A 25,130-nucleotide genomic window follows, 5' to 3' on the forward strand; every position below is an offset into this window, starting at 1 on the left:
GCAAACAGTGAGAAGAAAGAAATCCAAGGGATCCCCCCAGCTCCTCTGTTGGGTTCTGAAGCTGTCTGGGCTTGTCTTCCCTGCAGGGTTAGTTATCCATGCTTGTGTCTGCTCTGGAGCTAGTCTCGCTCGAGGAAGAGCGGCCACACTGCACAACAACCCTGGAGCCGCCCAGCTCCAGATGTTTGACAGTAGCTGAGCACCTGGCCTCCCTATGTAAATGACACCTCTAAGGTGGGATAAGATCAGCCATGCTGGAAAAATACTGGAAGACTCACCCTGGTGAGAGACACTGTAGCAAGGGCATCGGCGTGCATGTGCTGCTAGGAGTGCAGATTTGGCCGTGCAGGGACATGGGCTGAGCTAAATTCTGCCCTCAGATTCACTGGCGTAAATCCAGAGTAACCCGAGTGAAGACAATGGCCTTGTACTGGATTTACATCGCACTGTAATTGGCAGCAGAATCTGGCCCGATATATGGTTGGGCTCAGGTTACAGTAGATCTGATGTGTCCTGTGGCTCGATTTTTCCTTCAACAGGGAAGTCTCCAGATGACCATGTGCTTTAAAAATAATTTGTTTATTTCAATGTTCATTACAAAATTGGTCACTTTATTATAAATTATCCAATCCACTGCTGTGAAGCAAAATGTATAGAAAGGAAAATATAAAACCAAACACTTTAAGATAGCTTTAAACACTGTTGCTGCTATTTGAACTATTCACATGTCTCATCCCACCCAAAGGCTCTGTCTCTGACTCAGTGATTCCTTTGTTATTAGACAGGTGAGGTACAAAATTCCAATCTGGGGCTAATGTGGGAGTAGGGGGAGAATTTGCATTGCTTTTATTATGTGAATGTGAGCAGGATGAGGAAGCCTTCTGACGCTAGCTGTGACATTGCTGGAATAGTAATACCTAGCTCTTTTCATCAGTAGATTTCAAAGCACTTTACAAAAGAGGTAAGCACCAATATTGTAATTTTTACAGATGGGGAAACTGAGGCACAGATTGGGGAAGTGAGTTGCCCAAGGTCACCCAGCAAGACAATGGCCAAACCAGAAATAGAAGCCAGGTCTCCCGAGTCCCAGTCCAGTGCCCTCTTCGCTAGGCCATACTGCTTCCCTACAGCAGAAGGCCTTTGCAGGTCAGGGCTGATGTGTTTTGGCAGAGCTGTGTGGGGTCCTCATAATGGACTAATGTGCTGATAAAAATCTAGATGGGGAAGTGTAGGCAGAGCTGTGTGGAGGTCTAGGAGTGTCTCCTATTGGGATGGTAGTGTATTGGCAGAGATGCACCTGGAGTCAAATTGGAATGGCAGGGTTGCTGCAGGACAGAAATGAGATGCATTGGCAAAACTGCACACAGACCTGGCCAGAACTGGAACAACAAAGATATTTGTACTGGCAGAGCTGTGTGTGAGAAGCCTGCGCTACCCTGCTCCAGTCAGTGCTGTCAGTCTTACTTTCTTGAGTGCTAAGTTTTTAGTGTCATGCAGGGAGCATGCATCGTTGCTGCAAATGAGGAGGAAGAGAACTTGAAATGAATCTTTGCCTCCCTCTTCCTCCCGCTGGAATGAAGCCTAGCCCTCAACTCCATTGCAGTTTGTTACAGCCCTTCATGTCCTATGGCACAAGAGCAGTCTCAGAGACAAGGTATTGGTTATTATAGAAACCCCGAGGCCAGATTTTCGGAAGGGTGCATGCTACACTGCGCATGCATTTCTAAGCATGCAAATACCAGTGTATGCATGCTCTGATTCGCCTCTGCACACAGGTAGCTGTGCACACAAAACAGGGTTTACACACACACACACACTGGAGTTTAGGATCTCAAGAGTCCGACGTGCAATTTAGCACCCACCGTTCTAAAAATTCGGACCCCTACGTACACAGTAAACTTCAGCATCAGCAAAATAAACGTCTCATTTTTGCGTTGACACTAGATATAATATAACAGAACATCACAGGGGTCCCAGGACCAAACAGTCGTTTTGGAAGGAACAGTAAAAGTAAATTTAAATTAAGGCCAAGTTCTACTGTGAGTTAGAATGGTGTATATTGGCTTTAGTGGAGTTACACCAGTTTTACACCAATCTCAATGAGAGATGAGATTCTCAACTGTAGCATTACAAAGGACTATTATTGGGTCAGAGCCTGAGCTCATAACTTAGTTTTTCCTCTGTCTTTACTCAGGTTAATTTCCACTGATGTCAATGGGAATTCTACCTGCGTAGAAACTGAGGAAGACCCAGGATTTGACCCATTCTTTCCAAATGTTGTTCTAGAACTAGCAGGGCTGAGAATAGGTCTGGAGGGCATCCCCCCTGAAGACTATCAGAATGTTTGTTTAGAACAATATGATCATATGATCCACCTGGAAAAGGCACTTTGTTGTGGGTACTTCTGCTGGAGTGTCCTTATAACAGATCTAATTCTTCTCTCATATGTATCTCCTTTGACTTCTGTGGGGTTACTCCTGATTTATAATGACATAAGGGAGAGCAGAATCAGGTCCGATATAGCACAGGACCAGATCCTCAGCTGGTGAAAATCAGTGGAGCTCTGCTGACTTACATCAGCTGAGGATTGGGCCCCATACGTTTGTTATCTGTTTCATAAAATATATTCCACACACCAACAGACGTCCCAGATAGTGGCATCCTGATAGACCCTAATCATTGCAAACATGCTCCAGTTTTGTAATCTGTGACATTCCTTCCACCTGTTGTGCAATACGGTAAATGACTGTTCAATCCATCTGATGCAACACATGACAAATATTCAAAGAAAAAGAGATTGCTTTTCCGAATGGGTGGGGACCGTTTAAATTCCGTTGGCTTTGGCAGTGGAGATTTTCTGACCCTACGGGCCAGTGCCTCAGCCCGCCTAGCCCTGGGGAATTTGGAGGGCTCTGTGTCCACCCTGACTGAGTGCAAATTGCTCTTAATCTTGCCTTGTGTACCAGAGAAACACCCTGGCAGAGAGCTCACCTCCCACCAGCCTCACTGAAATGATTAAGTGCAGACACTCCCGTGCATGGGCTGAGCGAGATGGGCCAGCCAGGACCTACCTGTCCTATGATTTATTGGTATCTGTAACTCCTTCCCAGAGCAGATGAGCTATTGAGGTTGTCAAATATCTGCCTAGAAAGGATTCACTGGGGGCGCACTGTATTCCCACAACCTTTCCTTGTCCATTACACTGCACAGTTAATTCACCCACAGGAGTTATCTGGCTTTCAGCCGTCCTTTCCCTCCCCCCTCCCATCCCACTCAAACAACTGGGAGACCTGGGATGTCAGGATATTTATTCCCTTCAGGGAGATTCCCTGCTGTCATACCATTGAGACTCTGGAACCATCTGGGAGGCCCAGCATCCCCAGGAGTCCTCTTGTATCAATGGGATTGCTCCTGTTTGTCAGGGAGGAGGAGGAGGAGGAAGAGGCAGGATGACTTCATAACAATCCAGGAGGCCGAGGAGCTCTGCGTGGAGACAGTCTTGCCTTTTAGCCTCTCGGCCCAGCGTTCAGACCCAGTACTGGTTATTTTTTAAGGCGGGGTTGGATGTCCTGCAGTACTGAAGTAGCTCGGGGTCCTGCTGCCCTCCCGGCCCTTTGCCCGTAGGCCCTGATCCTTTGGCCTCCAGAGCGTTCACAGTCGTTAAAGGAATGGGTTGGTTCGGGTCAGTCTTGCGGAAGGTTTCCTGGTCGACCACTGCCCCGTTCTTGGGTTTGGAAGTTGTCCCCTGGACGTTGTGCTTCCCAGTCTTGTTGCGTTTGTGGAGATAAAAGAGCAGGGGAACGATTAATCCCAGGAGGAGGATGATCAGGCAGATTGGGATGATCACGCTGAACATGTTAGCTTCGATGAAGCCGAGGAATGTGCCCCCCTCCAAGGGAGAGGGGCTCGTGGCGGCTTCGTGGCCCCGCCAGGCTGTTGGAAGCGTGTCGTGCTGGCTGGTGTTGTGGCTCAGCTGGTCGGAGCCCTGGGGCTGGGTGGCCAGTGTTTGTGAGGAGGGGCTCACCTCTTGGGGCGTTCGCCTGTCACTCATCTCCGGGAGGTGGGGGGCTCTGAGCAACGGGGTTCCGTATGGCGTGGAGGAGTTGTATGGCTCTGTGGTATACCCCAGAAATTCCAGGGCGGGTGGCACCCCATCAGCTGCCAGCTTGAACAGAAAGCTGTCATTCAACAAGCGGTGGCCAGCATCTTCCATTTCCAGCACTTCCAGCCCGACCAGCCCCTGCTCGAGGTCGTGCTGAGTGAAGGTATCAGTGGGTGCATGCTGACTCTCTTTGTCTCCTGAGACTTTCACAAAATGGCTGCCCTTCGGGGCTCTGAGGATTGTAAAAGCTGGGATGCTCTTTGTCTTGTTGGCCAGCTCACTGGCATCAAGGACACTGGTGTCCAGAAGGGCGGTGGTTCCCCTCGGCCACTGAATCCCCTGCCGTGTCCTGACCAAGGCCTTGACTGTCACATTCACTCCCCCTGATGTGTTTGCTCCTTTGGATGTTGAGAGGAACTGGAATTCGTCCCTGGTGGAGGTGAAATCTGTGAAAGTAAAAGTCACTTCACCATTGTCCACTTGCTTCTGGGAAAAGCTTCTTGCTGGGCTTTGATTGACCCTCAACTGGCCAAATTTTGGATCCCTGGTGATTGTGTAATGGACCTCTTGTTCCCCTGGGTGTGATGCTCCCAGGAGGTGCTCTCGAGACAGCGATGCAATGTTTAGGCCCTGGGGAATCTCCAGGGGTATCTGGCTCATCACTGTGGTCACTTCAGGCAGAACCTCAATCTCCAGAGAAGTGAAGATGGGTGGATTATGCCCATCGGAGATGCTGAACTCTAAGGACCCAGGAGAACCACTCCCATTGGTGATGAACATTAGGTGCCCGGCATTGATATCTGCTTGGGTAAACTGGCCGATAGGCACCTGTTTGTTGTGTGTGTTGGCCAGGAAGCCATTGGATGGCCCCTTGAGGATTCTGTATTCAACCTCTTCAGGGGAACTGTCAGGATCTACTACATCCAAGTGATCCTGGGAGAGCACCGCCAAGGAGCCTTGGAGAACCTGCAGAGCACGGCCTTGCTTTGCGAGGCGAGGTGGTTTCTCTTTGATCTCGCTCACTGTTATGTTGAATGCTTCAGAAATGACCAAGCCCCCTCCTTCCTGTGGAGGCCAAGTAGACTCCATAGCCCGAGGCTGTAGCGAAGCCTGAAATCTGAAATGATCTTCCTGGGTCCCAGACCCATGGTGAACATATTCCAGGTTACCCACGACCACATCGGACTGCAGGAAGTAGGGATGCTCTTCGCTGATGGGTACGTCCGCAACAGAAAGGTGCCCATGGATGGGCAGCTCCGTAACTAGGAACACTACGTCATAGGATGCCCGCTTGGACTCTGGAACTTTGGTCAACAGGTTGGAAGCATCCAGCACTGAGGTGTCAATTTGCGCTCTTTCAGCTTCCAGGATCCTGAGGCCTGGAAGAAGAGAGAACACAGTCCTGTGATTGTCTTGACGACAACAGCACTCAGTCAGGAGGAACCAGAAAGGGTGAAGTGATGCAGAGGGGAGTAAGGGCTGGGACAGAGAGACGGTGGAGCTAAAACAGAGCATGCTATGGAGGAGAGCTCAAGGAAGAGAGGTACAAAGGAAAGGTGGAGACAGGGGAAGGAGAACAAATGCAGTGTATCACAATGGTTCTGCAGGAGGAAAGGAAAGGAATCGAGGAAGGTTGAGAGCTACAGAAGGAAGAGGGAAGCCACAGGAAGGGAAGGGCTGAGAGAAGAGAAGTATGAGAGTCCTTGCTGCAGAGGGGCCGCGATTCAGGAAAGCATTCAAGCACTTGTTCAGCTCCCATTATGCTGAGGTGCTGTCCGGCATGGGGTTGCCTTCCTGAACTGAGATCTCAGTGTGGAGATTCTGAATGGCTGTTCCTAAGACTCCTCGGTAATACAGAGATAGATAGATAGAGAGAGAGAGAGAGAGAGAGAGAGAGAGAGAGAGAAGCTAGCAAAGTTCAGTACAGCTCTTGTGTCCCTTGCTTCCTGGATTACATTGTCTGCACCCTCCTCCCCTTGGCCACAGCCTCCCTGGTCTGTTCATGGGAGCCAGCGCAGCTTTGTTCCCAACAGCTCCATGGCTCTCTTACCTTGGTTTCTCCACAGCTTCGTTGAGGGTTGGAGACAGCTTGCCTCAAACGAGACCAGCACTCTGAGGATGTATGAATCGGTTACTGTGGGCGGGGAGGCGACTCGGAAGTGAAAAGCATCCTGGGTAAGCCAGAATGGGTGCTGAGGCATGTCGTGCTGGTAAAAAATTATTCCACTATCCACCTGGTTTGAAACAAAAAGCAAACGAGCAAAGAACCTTTTAATCGTAGCAAAATAAAACAAGAAATAATACCCAATACCATTTCCTGGACAGGATCCTGCAGCCAGCCAGCATGCAGAACTGCCACTGAATTCAGCAAGAGATCTGCCCATCTGTTTTGTTTATAGATCTCCTATCATTGCGGTATCATTATCAGTTTTGTACAGGTGGGGAAACTGAGGCACAGCGACTGCTTGGGTCGTATGGTGAGTTGATGGGAGAGTAGGGAGTAGGAGCCAGAATTCCTGATGCCTAGCTCTCTGCTCTAACCACTGGGTCATGCTGCCTCCCAGTGCCCCTCTTGGTGTCCAACACAGAAGAATGGGAAAATCAAGCCCTCTGTTATGCTGAAAGGTGCTAGTGGCTGCCACTGGGTTGGGGGGGGGGTTCAGATCCTAAAGCCAATGGGGTGCCAAGCACCCTCTTTGGGGTGTAACAGAGGGAGCAATAAAAGCTTTTTTATTTAATAAAAGCAGCTACAGATTATGGTGCAGGGGACGACTGTCCAAGGCAGGTCAGAGCTAAGCTTTGGGCACTGAGGGCTTTCCCTGGTGCAAGTTCAGGAGTTAAGCTATTGGTTGCAAGCAGTGTGTGCTGGAGGCAGAAAGCCAGGAAAATGAGATGTGTGTGTGACCCGCAGAGGAACAGGGCTTCTTGGGCACAGAGCTTGCTGGAAGAGCAGACGTGGGGATTTCTGAGCCAGGAAACTGCCTGCTCTTTGTTTCTTTATGCTCACGGAAAAAGGTCGGTGTGCACATAGTAAATACACAAGTTTACATCTAGAATATAACTGACTTGTACTGTTGATTTCTTGTCCTAATGGAAACAACACTGCAAGACCCCGAATTTTGGCTACCCGTTCAGGCCACAGGTGCAACACTTCAGTTTCTGTAATGGGCACAAGCAGTGCTGAAGGGGCCCTCAGTCTGCATTGGGCTGAGAATGGAGGGATGTGGGCAGGAGCAGAGCAGAAGGGCAAAGGAGTGGAGCCAACACTGAGATAGGAGTAGCTTAAAACAGTGATTAGTAGTGGTTCTGAGCATTGGTCTAGTGGGTAAGTTACTAGACTGGGTATTAGGACACTCTAGGTTCTATTCCTGACTCTGCCACATACATGCTGGGTGATCTTGGGCATGTCACCTCCCCTCTCACTGTTTGTCTGTCTTGTTTATTTAGATTGTAAGTGCTTTAGGGCTGGGAGCGTATCTCACAATGTCTGTACAGTGCCTAACGTCATGGGACTGGGATCTCAGGTGGTATGTATAATAATGATGTTGTCAGGAGATGCTGAAAGACAAGACTGATTCTTCTCCCAGCCCCTTACTTGGTGGGCTGAGAATGACTACTATGGAGGGATATGGGAAGCACAGAACTGGAGAGATCTTCATTCTGAAGTGGGCTGAGAATAGCTCATGTGGGAAGATATGGGAAACCCATTCATAGCTTTACTAGCAAAAGAAACGGTGACTTGAAAGCTGTAGCTGTTTAAAGCAGGGCTAAATTAGTGTGAGAAGCCTCCCTTAAATGCAATTCTCCAGAACTCAGCAGGCAGAATTGCACATGCAAAAAAATATGCCTAGTTTGTATGTGCAGTCACCTGGATTTTTTGCCTAAATCAGCTAATTGTGGGTACAAATGGTCAATTACACAATCCTGATTTGCATGTGCAGCCACGATCAATGTGTGCACAATTTAGATGTGCAGTTGTACTTGTGTGTGTGCCTGGCTACTTGTGCTTGATTTGGATGGCAGGCCCTTGCTGGTTTGCACTGTAAAAATCATTAACCCTCTGCCCTCTCTTTAATCTAGATGTTTCCACGTCTGCACCTCCCTCACTCTGTTGAAGGCAGTAGATTTCTGGAGGGGGAGAGACCCCTAATTTGAAACCCCAACAGAGGTGACCCAGTTTGAACATCCACCTATTCACATGTTGCTGGGGACACTGGGGCCATCGTCTGTCACAGCCTTTCTGGAGTGTGATGTCAAGGGAGCCGTGGCAACTGCATGCGTTGCTGTGGTAACCCGGTGAATATTTCATTGGCTAGTGATGGCAGAAGAGTTCAGAGCCTATCTGATGGGATAGTGTTTACAGCCCTGCTGCTTGCTGGGACTATCCAACGGGGTGGGGATTGAAAAGAGGATGAGAAACGAAAAACAAAATGTGGTTTGAGTTCTGTGCTGGGGATCTCGGGGGGAGTCTGAATCAGAGCAGCGCTGGGTGAGAGGAGCAGCATTCTCCTGCGTATTTGCTCTTTCTTCTGTTCTGACAGATGTGGTTGGGTGCTGAGCCCTCAGAGAACAGAACAGAATAGTAGTAGTACTCTGTGCTTGTATAGCACGTTTCATCCAAGAATCTCAAAGCACATTACAAGGTGGGTAACTATCACTGTCCCAGTATTACCAAAGGGCACAGAGGGGTGAAGTGAACTGCTGAACAACTCAGTGGCATTGCTGAGAACAGATCCCAACTTCCTGCTTTAATCACTAGACCATGCTGTCTCAGTGGGCAAACTGTAATCAGATCATGCCTACCAAAGTTTAGAAGCTACCCAGGAATGCTGCAACCTTCATGGAAAGTTCCTAGAGAGAACAATCAGGCCACAATTCGATAGAATGTCCAGGCCAGCCTTTTGAATTTGTGTGGCCGGAGTAAAATTCTCTCTTACGTTCAAAAGGGTGTGAGAGTCATTTGTGTAGAATCCTATTAGTGCATTTACTGTAGCATTTTGCAAGACTTTTCCGTAAGAGAGGGGTGTGTGTTGAGTTAGAATGGTGGTGGTAGAAAAAGAGAGAGTAAAGAAGGAAAAGAAAGGCGGAAGGAGAAAGACGAGAGAGGAGGTGAAAGAGATCAACAACCTGCAAACTGCAATGTAATATATAATCTGAGAAATGTACTGGGTCCCATCTGTCCCTCCATGGAAGGAAAGGCAGCAGGTGAGTGTGCTCAGTCTAAGCATGCCTGATCTTACAGCCTGCTCTGCAAAATAATGTAGTAGCAAACCGGGGAGTGCTGCTGCCAGGAGGAGTGGGAAGAGCTGAATTCTGAATTGGTTGCTTGCTATTAAAGGCAGGGCTCCAGAGTTCCAAGATTCCCATGGCAGACCTGAGGGGGTTTCAGGCCCCAGGTTACAGTGGAAGCTGCCAGGACCAAGATTTGTGCTGAAACGGGTGGAGTGTGGCACCCGGTGGAGAGAGACAATGACGTCTTTTTTTGGTTTGGGATTTGGGAGGAAGGCCTCACTTTTGGCCAAGGAAGGGCTAGCTGCTCAGCTGATACTGTTCCGTTGACTTTGATGGTGCTGTGCTGCTCTACCGCTGCCATTGATTGGGCCCTCATGTTTCATCCAGGAATGAGCAGTGAATTCAGAGCTGGTGCAACATGCCAGTTTGACAAGGCTGGAGGCACATGTCCTCTGTCTACTTCCAAACACAGGGGCAGGCTTCCAGAACAGAGCCTGATAATACCCCTTAACGCCAGATTTTAGGACCTTCTGTAGGGCTGAAAAAGCCAGTTGTCTCAATGGCCTCTTCTCTGAGGCCGCCAGCAAAGACATTGGTTGTGCTGATACTTCTCCCATGCACTGGGAACTGGTCTGAGAGACCACTGACTCACGTCGCAGAGACCACCAAACACCACAGGGCACATGCAACAGTGTTTGGTCATGATCAGCTCTGGCTGGATTTGCCCTGGTGACAAGGAGGTAAATGGCTCTGCTGCCTTGAGCCATCCGGTCTCCTTGCATATATTTCAGCTGTGACTAAAGAAGACTGCATTGTGCTTTAGAATCCAGTTGTGTTAGTCAGGCTGGGAGCTAGAGGGTTTGAGAGAACTATAGGGTTTGTGCAGGTGCAGCACAGTGGCATAGCTAGGAAGGGAAATTTGTGTGGGCTGCAATTTATGCTGGACAGGCAGTGAGCAAGGTCTGCCATCGGAACAGATCATTGATATTGCTCATGAAGAACTTTACTTACACTTGGCATTCAGCCATGCTCAGATTTGGGCCGGCCTGGCTGCTAATAGGGTGGACCACACCCCACCCCGGCCCACATGTGGCAACGCCTCTGGTGCAGCAGCCTCAATAATGAATCAAGGCACCTAAATCTTGTCTCTTCTCTAAACCGAGGGACATGACAATGGGGAGGCAGGAGTACTTACCTCAGCCTGGGTGAAGTTCTCTAGTGGCCCACTGGCACTGCCCAGATGGTAATTCACCAGCCTGCCCAGTTGTGGGTGCTCCTCTATGCTGTAAAATAAGGGGCGGGAATCTGCTTTGCTGTTGGTTACTGCTTTCAAATTCTGGCTTGTGATTGGCTGAAGGGTCCCTATAAAACAAATAGTATACAGTGCATTTATTTACAGCACCAATCAGTGCTCCCGCCCTCCCCCCTTTATAGAAGGATGTATCTTACAGGCTAAGATGTCTCTAACTGCATGGGTACCTGGCATAATCACACAGATCAGAGTGCATTAGCTCCTTTACCATCTCTTTCATTCATATCCTTACACCCATAAATTCAAGTCCCATCTCAGAATTTGGACTAATCCCCTGGACAGAAAAAGGGCAGGTAGGGCATTGATACGCATCCGTTGGATATCATCAGATACTTGTCCCTGCATCAGTGACGTCAGTGGGAGTTTTCAAGTGGATTTCAGTGCTAGACATAAATATTTATACACACAAATATATTTTAAGCTAACCAACCACAACCTTTAAGGGCCAGCTTTACTGCCCATTTAAGTGCACACAAAATGTCTGCGTGATTTGCCTCCACACCTGCCATGATTCCAAGCATGGATCGGGTATTTACATGAGCAAATGATCATAAATGCCCCATCTGCACAAAGAATGATCCTGATTTGTGCAGGCCGTGCAATCTGGGGAACTGCGTGCAAATGGGCAGCTTGGGCTATACTGCTGCCTGTGCATTTTTCTGAAAATCTGAGTCCTTACATCGCAGGGGGCAACAGAAATTCCTCTTACCATGTCCCCCTCTCTCTGTGCTGCTAGGCTGGAAAGTGTCACTTGAGTGTTAGGTAAATGCCACAGTAGGAGGTGAAATGCCATCTGTGCTCTCAGGAAGGGAGCGGAGTCACAAATCAGGCCAAGGGCTCTTTCTTGTGCCAGATCACGCACCCCATCGCCTCCCACTGCAGCATGCCTAATTGTCTGCATGGAAGAACAGCCGTGCACTGGATATCCTCTGGGGGAGGGCTGCTGGCAGTACCGACATAGTAGAAGCCAGTCAGGACAAAGGCCCAACACGTAGCTTTCAAAGCATCTACCTTTTCCCGCATTGTCTTTCATTCTGCCTCCATCACCGCCCATAAGCTGTTACCATCAGCTCTCCCTCCTTTCAGCCTGACACACCTTACTCCCACTCATGTTTCTTTTAACACAGTCTTCCACTGATTTTTCTTCTCTCCTTCTATAAACCAACCTAGCCCAATAGCCACTGGAGCTGTTGGATGCTGCTAATTCGATGACTTCTCAAGGCTCTTGCTGACCCAGCTCCCCTCCTTTCAGCAGCCCCAGCTGGAGTCACCCCTCTTTCCTTTGTGGGCGACTCACCTGGACACACAGTGAGATCCTGTTTGTTTTCCAAGGTGATGACCAACTTCTTCTGGGCGCTCACAGTGAAGAAATGCCTGGGGGAGATGTTCTCGCCATCAGATAGATTGAAGGAGAAGCCACCATCAAGGGGTCCTGCAGAAAGCACGTCAGTGGGACAGGGATCAGTCAGCAGGATCCAGGGGCATGACAGTGACAACCCTTAACTCACAGGAGGAGGGCAGAGGGTGAGAGACACTGGTGGAGCAGCGTAGCAAAGCTTGTGAAGGAATGAACATGGAGACTAAATTCCTCACTAGCCAATGTTGGGGTGCACTAGTGACTTGGGAAGCCTTGTTCAGGGCTGAATGAGCAGGAAAACTGAATTCCCCCAGCTCAGCACTGGGCTGGGGTCCACTGGTGACTTGTGTGTTTGTGTATTGGGTGTGCGCGCGTGTGTGTGGGAAACTAGCCCAGCTCAGGAATGAGTAAGCATGGAAGCTGAATTTCCTCGGCTCACACCAGGTCAGCGCTGGGTTCTATTGTAGAGTCCCCTTGTGTCACTACGCTGTCCATGATTGCCAAATTATGGTCCATGGTGCCCTTCCTGGTGGTCATCAGAATAAAACAAGAGGACAGCCAAGAAGTGGGGGGTTCGGGGATCATGTGGGGAGGTGGCTGCCCCAGCGGCCTATCTTATGAAGTGACAGGAAGACTGAGCCCTTGCCGTAGATGCCAGGCTGTCGAACACAGTGCCTGAGCTCAGTACATCACAACACAGGTTAATTGTGTGGGAGGGCCAGGCGTTGGGTGAGTTACACATCAGGGGAAAGCCAACTTCAAGTTGAACGAACTTGCAGGGCTGTTGTAAATCTGGAGTAATGGCATTGAAGCTGAGGAGGTTACTCTGCGTTTATACTGGAGCTAGTGAGAGCAGGATTTCCCTGGGAGATGGCAGTCTCCTCTTGTCCAGGACAGGGGGTTCTTTACAGCTGTGGGCTGTACCCTAGTGTTTCTGGGCTGGGCAGTGCCATGTTGGGGTATTTGACTAGCCACAGTTAGTTTTCCTTAACACACAGCTCTCCCCGCATTGATCCCCAAAGGCCCCCAGCACCTTGGCCTCCAGGCCCGGGAATGTCCTGCTTACACCTGTCCATTACCTACCTTCATGCACAAACTGAACAAGCCCACTATTTATCTGAGCCTGAGTGAACTGCAGGATCCCGTTGCTAGGAGACGACCTCAGCACAACCTTCCCATTGGCCGGGGGCCTGATGGAATAAACCACTTCCTCCGGAGGGGTGTCCTCATCCTCACTTCTCAGGATATCGGGAGTGATCTCTGTGGTGGTACCTTCCTGCATCTGGGGGAAAATGCTGAGCAATCAGCCAAGCGTGAACTTGACATAGTTTCCCAAAGGGGTGGAGAGATTCCACCAGTGCCTTCGGAGAGCTAATTTCATAGCCAGCTGGGGGCCCAAACCAAATCTCCTCCCATCCCCCCTGCCACAGCCTCACTGACAGCAGCTGAACTACTTACATGAGTGTACACAGAGAGGGGGGATATGCAGATAATCTGGTGGTGGTTTCACAGGCACCATGCCACTCTGTGACTGGACCCCAGCTGTTTGGAACTGATGTTTCATGGCACAAACTGGGAAGCCAGGTGCTCACAGACATAAAGCCAATTGTATTACCAGGGCAGCATCGTTTCTTGGTTAGAACAGGAGAGTGGAGGGCAGGAATCTGGGGTTCTATTGCCGACTCTGCCACTAACTCACCATACTTCCTTGGTCAAGTCACATCACCTCTCTGAGCCTCAGTTTCCCCTTCTGTGAAGTGGGGCTAATGATACTGACTCACCTCACTGGGTGCATGTGTGGCTTAATGAATCTCCATAGAGGGGTTGGAGGCTGGTGAGTGAGAATTCATTCTCTCCACCAACGTCCTCTGGCCCACACTTTTAATAGGCTTTGTGTCTTGGGATCTCACGCAGACTTCACCACGGCACTTTCAACTGGGTCACTGGTTTTGAGCTCTCTCCACATAACCCCACTCGGCCAGTTCTTCTTTCCATATTATTGTCTCATTTAGTCTGTGCTACAGTCTCTAACTGAAAAGCTTCCAATCCTACCATTCTTATCTAATGAAGCCTTAAACTGCGCCAGCAAACCCTTGTGGAATGAAAAGTATGTAAACTAGCTATGCATCATGTAAAGCCATGGCGGCAAGTTGTAACTGTCTGGGAGCAACCTTCCTCAGGGTGATGAGCTATTACTATTATTCAGATTACACTAGCATCCAGAAGCCTCATCTAAGATGAGGGACCGGTTGTGTTAGGTGCTGTGCAGACAGTCTCTGCCCCAAAGAGCTTTCACTCTACATAGACAAGACAGACAAAGTGTGTGTGTGTGTGGGGGGGGGGGAAGCAACTTGCCTCAGGTCACACTGCAGGAGGGGAATGAGCAACAGATCATGCAAAGTGTAAGGAATTTGCAAAGCATTTGGAATGTCTTCCCTGTTAGATTGATAACTGCTAGGTGTGGCCACTGGTCCCTGGACTCCCATGGGGAGGAGATCCTGCTGGGGCAAAGTTACACCGGGGGATGGATTTGGCTGGGAGACTTTCTATTGCCTTAAATAACTGGTACATTAGATTTTAGAGCCAGATATTTATTGTCTGCGATGAGCCAAATTCTTTTGGTCTTTAATGGGGCCAAATTCCCATAAAAATCAATGGGAGCTTGGCTCCCTGGAGGACTGTGGGATTTGGGCCAATGCCACTTTAGAAACGATCCAGAACCAAACCCCAGAGACCAAGCTGGAGGCTCTGATTTTGGGTATTGTTGCTCAGCCCCCGTCTCTACAAAACAGTTGGAAAATGAGGCCAGGCAGAAAGCGTGGAATTGTTTTCAGCCTGATGATGTGCGGGCTCTGTCATGCTGGGCTGGGCAGGGCTCCTCAGAGCAGGAAGTCAGGCCCAGACCCTCTTTGGCCTTTGAGCAGCTCCGTGTGTTAGAACAGGGCACACCCAATCTGTACACACTGCAGCCTCAGCTGGAATGTTTGCTCCCAGGAGACACTACAATAAAATCACCCTTTCAGCTCTGGGTTCCAGGCACTCAATCTCGACTCAGGCAGTTCATGCGCTCACCAAACCCTTCAGTTGAAAGCTTTCCATTGTCTGATTGGGTGTAGCTGGTTCTCTTCCTGGGGAGGAATAGCTCAGTGGTTTGAGCTCTGGCTGGCTAAACGCAGGGTTGTGCGTTCAATCCTTCAGGGGGCCATTTAGGGATCTGGGGCAAATATTGGGGATTGGTCCTGCTTTGAGCAGAGGGTTGGATTAGATGATCTCCTGAGGTCCCTTCCAACCCTGATATTCTATGATTCCTATTGCAGTGACAGGATGTTGCTATGGAGAAAGTTTTAAATAAAGAACATTCTTGGAACCCTCCAATTCTGCACTGGTGTTTTAGGCACACAACTTCCCTTCTTCCAGGGGACAGGTGGACAAACTAGTCCAAGAGGATAAAAGCAAGCTCCTGAGTACCTGTGGTCGTTTGGCAAGGGAGCAAGTACCCCTTGTGTTCTACTGACTTACTTGATTCTCCATTCCCTGCCCTAAAATCTCATGCAGTGGGGGCTGTAGGCTGCATGACACCCCAGAGGTGGCTACAATTTATGGATGAAGGGATGCCTGTGATGGCATATATCTGTTGAGAAGCTGCAGCATCTATTAAATGTGCTATATCTCCCTGCAGCTTGCATGGTGGAGATAAGGCCCAGATCTTCAATGGTATTTTGATGCCTAAGTCCCCTAGGCATGGCAACACTTTGAGAATCTGGGCCTGAGGGTCCAATCCTGAAAACTCTCCAAGGGAGTTCTGGATTAGGCCCTAAATGATGGCAGTTACTAATAACTGTACTGTAAAATTGTGGTCACAAAGGGCTTGATCCAGCTCCCCTGGATGGTTATTATTTGAGGGCATCTCCTAAGCACAGGTACACTATATGACATGAATGGCTCGGTCCTGCAAGCCCTCCACCATGAAGCAACCAGTGAAGTCAATGGCAGTTCTAACAAATTTATTTGAGCACAAGCTTTCGTGAGCTACAGCTCACTTCATCGGATGCATACTTCATCGTATGAATTCGATGAAGTGAGCTGTAGCTCACGAAAGCTTATGCTCAAATAAATTTGTTAGTCCCTAAGGTGCCACAAGTACTCCTTTTCTTTTTGCGAATACAGACTAACACGGCTGCTACTCTGAAACAATGGCAGTTCTGTGAGGACTCCCATGGCTAGTCCCATAGTTCTGGAGTCTGGGGTGGAAGATGCTCTCTAAATACAAGCCAGGATTGAGGGGAAACATGCCTGTTTCAGAGTGTCCCCTTTAGAGTCAAAGCGATCCCCGTGGAAGCTGCTGTTTAATTTGTGTCTGGGATCTAACAGCCCCTGAGGGTGGCAATAAATAGCTGAGGGCTCTGCACACATCTGTGTTGCATTCAAGAACTTTTGCATTCCGTCTGTCAGGTACCTGTGGCCTAATGAGGAAATAAGGTCTTTTGGAGGATTTTTAATGGCAGGTAAATTTTATAGTGGGTTCAGCACCATCCTGAATTCACACCGGCTGGGGCTAAAATGTGCGGTTCTGAGCATGTGCAGCAGTGGCACATTTCCTAAACCAATAACTCGTTGTAATTTATTTCTGCCCCATTGAAAAGCATTATTCCCCATTGCAGACTAATGGAAAGACCTGCAGCTCGGTTAGACAATGCTTCCTGAACAGCAGGAACGACTAATGGAATGTCTTGGGCCTTTACTCTTCGGGGCTTGTTACAGAAAGCCTGCTCTGCAGTCACTGAAGTGCTTAATTATATTCCACATCCCCTCTGAATTATTAAAGCTTTGCACTTGGTTTCTATTCTTACTTACTCGTCTTATTATATCCGGTCAGACTTCGTGTCGCCTGTGTTCTCTGTGAGCACCCGGTGTAGTTTAGAGACTAGCTCCAGGAATGCTTTCGCTGGACTTGGGCTCACTAATGGGAAGGTGTTGCTGTTATGAAGGGTCAGCCCATGTACTGATTCCTTTCTGTGATTTATCCATGAAAATGCTTCTTTTAAAGGGGCTGAGCATCTGAATAACCTCCAAATGATCTTTTTGTGTTTGCCCTGTGGCTGGTCAGTTTCACTTGTGTTTCTAGTTAGTTTCGCTTTCAGGCCACATGGGCTGCAAGGTTGCAACCACAAGATGGCTTAAACACCAGGGAGCCAAACAGTGCCTGCGGATGAGCTGAGTTCAGAGCAGACAATGAAGCGGAATGGCTTTGTATCCCCTGTGCCGGGGGCTGCTTTGGCCTCTGGAAGAGGTTAGAGCAGCCTGAGGACTGCCTTGACTTTCATAAGAACAACAGAATGGCCATACTGGGTCAGACCAATGGTCCATCTAGCCCAGTACCCTGTCTTCTGACAGTGGCCAGTGCCAAGTGCTTCAGAGGGAATGAACAGAACAGGCTATTTATCAAGAGTCCATCCCCTGTTGCCCAGCCCCAGCTTCTGGCAGTCAGAGGTTTAGCCAGAGCATGGGGTTGCATCCCTGACCATCCTGACTAATAGCCATTGATGGACCGATACTCCAGGAATTCTTTTTTGAACCCAGTTATATGTTTGGCTGCACCCTTCGCAACATCCCCTGGCGATGAGTTCCACAGGTTGACTAGGCGTTGTGTGAAGAAATACTTCCTTTTGTTTGTTTTAAACCTGCTGCCTTGGGCCTTTACTCTTCGGGGTTTGTTACGGGGGGGGGGGGGGGGGGGGGAGAGGGACCTTTTGTAGTGATAATCAAGGTGGCCCATTTCCAGCAGTTGACAAGAATGTGTGAGGAACAGTGGGGCGGGGGGGGGGGGGGAATAAACAAGGGGAAATAGTTTTACTTTGTGTAATGACACATCCACTCCTTTAGTCAAGCCTAAGTTAATTGTATCCAGTCTGCAAATTAATTCCAATTCAGCAGTCTCTCATTGGAGTCTGTTTTTGAAGTTTTTTTGTTGAAGAATTGCCACTTTTAGGTCTGTAATCGAGTGACCAAAGAGATTGAAGTGTTCTCCGACTGGTTTTTGAATGTTATAATTCTTGACATCTGATTTATGTCCATTTATTCTTTTACGTGGAGACTGTCCAGTTTGGCCAATGTACATGGCAGAGGGGCATTGTTGGCACATGATGGCATATATCACATTGGTAGATGCGCAGGTGAACGAGCCTCCGATAGTGTGGCTGATGTGATTAGGCCCTATGATGGTGTCCCCTGAATAGATATGTGGACACAGTTAGCAATGGGCTTTGTTGCAAGGATAGGTTCCTGGGTTAGTGTTTTTGTTGTGTGGTGTTTGGTTGCTGGTGAGTATTTGCTTCAGGTTGGGGGGCTGTCTGTAAGCAAGGACTGGCCTGTCTCCCAAGATCTGTGAGAGTGATGGGTCATCCTTCAGGATAGGCTGTAGATTCTTGATGATGCGTTGGAGAGGTTTTAGTTGGGGGCTGAAGGTGACGGTTAGTGGCGTTCTGTTATTTTCTTTGTTGGGCCTGTCCTGTAGTAGGTAACTTCTGGGTACTCTTCTGGCTCTGTCAATCTGTTTCTTCACTTCAGCAGGTGGGTTCTTACAACTACAATACCCACCTGCTGAAGTGAAGAAACAGATTGACAGAGCCAGAAGAGTACCCCCTCCTCCCCCACTCTCCTGCTGGTAATAGCTCAGCTTTCCTGATCACTCTTGTTACACTCTGTATGGTAACACTCATTGTTTCATGTTCTCTGTGTATATAAAATCTCCCCACTGTATTTTCCACTGTATGCATCAGATGAAGTGAGCTGTAGCTCATGAAAGCTTATGCCCAAATAAACTGGTTTCTCTCTAAGGTGCCAGAAGTCCTCCTTTTCTTTTTGCGGATACAGACTGACATGGCTGCTACTCTGAAACTCATCCATGAGAAGATATCTTATCATAAGACCTTGTCCTATGACTGTCTCCAGGCATTTCACTCTAGTGACTGTTACTTTTAATTTCTATTTAACTAGCCTTCTCTTCTTTGTTTATTTCCCCTTTTGGAAGTTAAATGCTACTGGGGTGGGCTTCTTTTGTATTTTTCCCCCTTCAAGGATGTTAAATTTAATTACATTATTGTTGCTATTACTGAACAGTTCGGCTATATTCACTTCTTGGACCAGATCCTGTGCACCACTTAGGACTAAATCAAGAATTGCCTCTCCCCTGGTGGATTGCAGGACTGGCAACTCCAAGAAGCAGTCATTAATGGTATCTAGACATTTTATCTCTGCATCCCATCCAGAGGTGACATGTACCCAGTTTAAATCCCCCATTATAATTTGGTTTTCTGTTTTTGTAGCCTCTCTAATCTCCCTCAGCATTTCACAGTAACGGTCACCATCCTGGTCAGATGATTGGTCATATATTCCTACTCTTATTATTCATGCATGGAATTTCTAGGCATTGAAATTCTATGGTACTGTTTGATTCCTTTAAAATTTTTACTATCTTTGACTCTGTGCTTTCTTTCACATACAGTGGCACTCCCCATTCTGTGATGCCTATTATATCAATATCCTCATTTAATACCAGACACTGAAGTTTAATTATCTTCTTATTTAGACTTCTAGCATTTGTACACAAACACTTATAAAATTTGTCCGTATTTAGGTATCTGCCTTCATGTGATGTAACTGAATGGGACTGTGATTGTTCGATTGTTTCTCTTCAGTTCCTACCTTCACTTCATCAACTTCGACCCTCTCACTTTACTAGAATATAGAGTATCTCCTTTAATAAGTCCTCCCCTAAGGGATGTCTGTGTGCTCCTCCACACTTGTTGGCTTTCCCTCAGCCCTCGATTAAAAATTTTTACAGGCCAGCAATCTTGTTCCGTTTTGGTTTAGGTGGAGCCCATCCTTCCGGTATAGGGTCCTCCTTTCCCAAAAGATTCCCCAGTTCCTAATAAACTAAATCCCAACACCATTGTCTCATCCACGCATTGAGACCTCACAGTTCTGCCTGTCTAACTGGTCTGGTGCCTAAATGCAGTGACTCCATGGGCTGTTCTGAGAATACCAGGCCACCTTCTCGCACACCTTCTATGCTGGAGCTCCTGCTGGGCTTAGAGTTGACTATGCCAACATTTCGCCCCTTATGCTGGAGAATTCCCTGGAGGGCTCACTGAGGTAGATCTGCAGCCCCGTTATGCCTTAACGCACCCAGAACATGGCCCCCTGTTACAAACTCAGCAGGGTTTAAATCAGGCTGTTCTCCCTGGAATTTAAACACATAAAAATCTTGCAGTCCTTCCTATTAATGTTAAGTTTTGCACAACCTAAATCCTGGACCTAAATTGACCTGGCTAGGGTCCCTTTAAATAGTGAAGTCATTCATTTTAACAGCACGGAAATAGGCATGCAGCCATCCTTTCTGATGTTTGATTGTTTTAAAAAATGTCTACAGCTCTAAGACACCAGAGGAGATTTATTTGTTGAAGCCCCTCTGGAAACAATTCCTCCTTGAGCTGACACAAGTCAGTGCGTCGGCATGAACCCAGTGTCCTTAGGGGAAGGGCAGTTAGCCTAATGGAAGTGCTGAAGGGCCCTTGCTTCTGTAACAAAGCTGGGTTTGTTTCTGGGCTATGGTTTTAGCAGCATGCCCTGGAGGGATGCATATGTACATGTGAAGGCAGCTTGGTATTGCGGGAATGCACTGTAATGGACTGGGTAATAATAATAAGCCAACAGCTGAGGCTCCCGCACACCCCTGCATCCCACTCTTGCAAAGCAGCATACACAATGACCCTGCTGTCCCACCAACGATGCCCTGCTAGCTCTCTGCTCGGGTTTCTCCCAATGCAGCAGATGCAGGGGCACTTGTGAATGGGTGTTTGCCCTCCCCTGCTCTGAGCGTGTCCTTTGAGAGTTGGCAAGGCAGCAGCGTCTCAGCGGAGCGAGAACAGGCGGGTGCGGTGGCTGGTCCTTTCTCGTGACTGGAGTGCAGGGCTCTCCCCGCGTTCCCGTTAGAGAGTACGGCTTCCGTGCCATGTCAAAGGGGCGGGTTGAATGGGATCCAGAGCATGACCCAGGCCGTGGCAATGATAATACTCCTGGACTGTAGCACCTGGCCAGGGGAGGGAAGGCGCTGCTGTGAGCTTGGCAGAAAAGGGATTAAAACGCTCTGTGACTTGAGGAAGCACCCCCAGGTGCCTGTGTCTGGAGCGCAGGGGCTTGCTGGGTAGCAGGCCCAGGCCAGCTCTGGGGAATGAGTGACGTTCTCCCCAAGACACTATTAGAGGGATGTTTGTGGGGAGCTGGGTGCTGAGTCTGGGACTAGCTGGGGCAAAGGCTGGAGCTGAGCATGGTGCTTGGCTTCAACCTTCCCGGACGTGTCTCTTTACCTCAGACTCTGGCTGTGAGGTTTGAGTTTGGCCTTAAAAGATGCAGGGCTGTCTTTACATTCACCATTTTTCTTTACCCTAAAGCTTGCCACAGAGGTGGTTCAAACCCCTCTTTGCGCTTCAGAACGCTTTCCTGCTCCCACCAGCCATTCAGTTCACCAGACCCTAACTGAGCCCCACGATCCTTTGTGTGGCCTAGTGTGCAGAGGGCTGGATGGGGACTCGGGAGACCTGGCTCCTAGTCCCTGCTCAGCTGCTGGCCTGCTGGGTGACCTCGAGCAAATCACAGCCCTGCTCTGTGCCTCCGTTTCCCCATCTGTACAATGGAGCTGATGCTACTGCCCTCCTTTGTGAAGTGCCCCGAGATCTGCTGATGAAATGTGCTAAACAACAGCTAGGTAGTTATTATTATTATTATTATTGTACACAAAATACAAAGGCAGACAGAGAGGTGAAGCAATTTGCCCCAAGTCACACAGCAAGTCAGTGGCAAAGTTGGTCCTGGAGCCCATGAGTCCTGGCTCCCACCCCCTTCTCTGGCCATGCATGCACATGTGCTTCTCCCTGAGTTTTGCTTTTTCCTGCAGCTCCCGTGACTTCAGCTGGAGTCGGAGGTGCTCAGCACCTCTGCGAATCCAGCCCTAGGTTATAGGAACAGAAACAAATGTTGTTAACTTAACTCTTGCGCTGCTGATGAATAGTGCGAGGGCCGCTTCCTTGCATTAGGGCCAGGGACTGGCTCTTTCTCTCCTTTGTTGGGCCAGGTTTCATGAGAGTGATGCTGGTTGGGAGCCCTCTGAGCTCAGCTACCATTCGCAGGGAGCCCGCAGGAGCCTGACTTGGCTTGACAGTTAACGCAGATGCTTCCCTGGGGACTTGATATCACTGAACTCACCCCACTGTATCCAGGGACACTGCCAGCAGGATAATGTTCCTGTGACCGTGCTGGGCTCTTATTGCAGTACTTTGTGCTCATAATACTGGGTATGAGAGTGCTTAACAGGGCAGGCCAGCGTTGTAACCCTGGTTAGAGACAGAGGCACAGACTAGCTGAAGGGCAAAGAGCGAGTTAACGGCAGAGTGGAGAACAGAACCCAGAAACCCCGAACCCCGCCCCCCACTCTAATTGCTGGAAACCCTGCTTCCCAAATGACATCATGCCCCATTTTTCTCCAAGGGAGGGAATTCCCTTGCTGCAGAGTCTCTTGTTTGCCCTTAGTGAGTTGACCTGCTGAGGGCAGAGTTTACTGGGGGTTGGCTCAGGAAGGTATGTGTCAATAGGGCAGATGCCAGCAGTCAGGAGCGGGAAATACCCCAGGTTGGGGGCTGGGGCATTCCAGGCACAAAGGCTGCAGTGGTGCTGAGCCCTGGCCTGGGTGCCAGGCCAGTGCCTTACCAGCACAGGAATGAAACTGGGGCGGGCCTCCATTAGATGATCATGATGGACCCGTCTGACCTTAAGGAGTCTATGTAAAATCACCATGTAAATGAGTCACACAGGCTAACCCCTTTACAGAATCAGAGGCTGCAGAGTGGGCAATGCTCCCATCTTGTGTTCACCAGTGGCATTGCAAGGTGGAAGATGGAAAACCAGATGTAAGATTTGACTGAGTTCATTTACCATCCAAGGAGCAGGTTTTTTTCTCTCAGAAAAGCATCCATGTCAAGGACCAGTGGAAAAACTGCACAAGTAGCAGAACTGCCTCAGTTCAACTGCTTTTTGCTTCCCCACCCTTTGCTTTGCCCTGGCACTGCTGGCAGCCCGCTCCTTAGCAGCTGGAGCCGAGACCCACAACTTTCCTTAACCAGCAGGGAGTCTTTTTGTTTTATAGTTTTCCTTCTCTCCTGACGCGTGGGCTGGCATCTGACTTGTGAAAGCGAGTGGCAGATAGTCACAAGAACAGGTGCTGGGCAAGCTTCCTGCAGCCCAGTTCTGCGGATCATCTTGATCCGGATCTGCAGGCCCCTGTGATTCCAGCCCTGGGATCCCCACACACAGCTCTACCTATGCACCTCAATCCTGACCTGCAGCGCCCCAGCAATTCCAGCCCTGTACCCCACCCAGCTCTGCTGGTACCCCTCAGTCCGGACCTGCAACCTTCCCTGATCCAATGTCCCTTAGGGACTAAAATGTATCATTATTACACATGATCATACCAGCTGATTTTGTTTTCACCCAGGGCCTTGGGAGCAGGGTCTAATATGCTAACACCTGCTGCTCCACATGTCTTAGCAAACCTCTGAGGCGGTCGGCCAGTGGATCAGTGACATGTACCAGCATCAGCAAACCCAGGCCCAGGGCATGATTGCTGGTCACCCCTAGTCTGTACAAAGGGAAGCACCAGATGCACACCTATCTTAGGCGTGCAGGAGGGATTCCTGCAGCACCATGCTGCCTTTTCCCGTCTCTGCTCAAACCCTCCGGTGCAGAGCATGTCGCACTCCTAACGCTGTCCTGGCCTGGTCCCCATCCCCACCCCCTGGTCAGCCAGCAGTGTGCACTCAGCATGCAGGCTCTGGTGGAGTCACAGGGTCTTCAGCAGTGGCTTGCCCCTTTCCCCCGGAGTTAGGCTGACATGCCCCGTGGGGCTTAGGGAGCCAGCAGGAATGCAGGGTGCATTGCCCGCTCCCTGTGTCACAGGTAGGCAGCAAGCAGCTGTGCGCTGTGCTGCCTGCTGTTCCTGCCCTGCTGCTGCAATGGCTCATCCTCTGTCCCCTGCCCTGTGCAGTAGGGAAAATGGCCGAGATGTCGTTTGCAGAGGAGCAGAAGAGCAGAGTGAGACCTGGCTCCTACAACCTCAGTGCAGAGTCAGGTTACCTGGAAGTGACTCTCTTCCCTGGGCTGAGTTGGGGGATGGCTGGGGATTGGACTCAGAGCTGGGCAAGCTGGATGGGGGGTTGCACAGGTCTGGTGAGGGGTGTGTGTGTGACAGGGTATTGCATGGATCAGCTGGGATGCATCTCCAGACTGGACGTTCGCCCTTCCTGCATTGGCACCTTGGCAGACATTGGGACACAGGACACAGCAACACAGACCTAGGCTGCACGAGGCTGCAGCACCTGGGAGGGGATTCTCTTTAGCGGGAATGGGAGGCTCTGTATTCTGGTGGTGGGGCAGCAGCAGTGCTGGGACAGAGTAGGGCAGGGGGAGACAATCCCACTGGTCAGGAGGAAAGGGCAAGGAAAGGGCAGACACAGTAGTGGAGGGTGAGGAGATGGGGGTAGATTCTTTCTGGGTCTGATTCCCCCTTGGGGTCCAGTGGGCTGCAGAGGGAAGGGAGGAGATGCATGTTACTGCTCTGAGGGGGCAGGAGATGCTGCCCTGGAGGTTGTATGGCTGGCAGCTTGGGTCACAGGAGCAGAGGTCATGGTGCTGTGTGTCCTGGCAGGGGAGGGTTACCTGCAGCCCGGCGTTGATGATGATTGAGGGCTCCTCGTTGCGTGGCACAACAGTGATGGAGAGGGCTTTGGGCTGGCTCTGCCGGTTGACCTTGGAGGCGTTGGCCACGATGGTGAAGCTATCGGCCAGGGACTTGCTGCCATCGTGCACGTACTGGATGAGCTGCTGCTCCACCTGTGGGCAATGGAGATCTGAGGAGTCTGGGAGGGGCTCACCCTCTAGCAGGCTCTTCTGAGAAGCCACCGTATGGGTGGGCCTGTCCACTCCCTCGTGCAGGGATGCTGAGGCTAATGGAAGTACAGCAGGGGTAGCACAAGGCCTGTGCTCATCAGAGCAGGCTCCAGTGGAGCTCTACAGGG

General features: G+C 49.6%; 1 protein-coding gene across 1 annotated transcript in view; it reads right to left on the bottom strand.

Moving 5' to 3' along the window:
* Positions 1-1,941: 1,941 nt before the first annotated feature.
* CSPG4 (chondroitin sulfate proteoglycan 4) overlaps positions 1,942-25,130 on the bottom strand; it is an 81,321-nt gene continuing 58,132 nt past the window's right edge. Inside the window, exons 5-10 of the mRNA XM_027831049.3 lie at positions 24,772-24,945; positions 13,087-13,285; positions 11,944-12,078; positions 10,530-10,696; positions 6,153-6,336; positions 1,942-5,481 (exon numbers count right to left, since the gene is read on the bottom strand). Of these exons, the coding sequence (XP_027686850.3) occupies positions 3,527-5,481; positions 6,153-6,336; positions 10,530-10,696; positions 11,944-12,078; positions 13,087-13,285; positions 24,772-24,945 (2,814 nt within the window). The 3' untranslated portion in view covers positions 1,942-3,526. The remainder of the gene's footprint in view (positions 5,482-6,152; positions 6,337-10,529; positions 10,697-11,943; positions 12,079-13,086; positions 13,286-24,771; positions 24,946-25,130) is intronic.

This window comes from Chelonia mydas, chromosome 10, assembly GCF_015237465.2.
Source record: "Chelonia mydas isolate rCheMyd1 chromosome 10, rCheMyd1.pri.v2, whole genome shotgun sequence".
Classification (NCBI taxonomy): Eukaryota; Metazoa; Chordata; order Testudines; family Cheloniidae; genus Chelonia; species Chelonia mydas.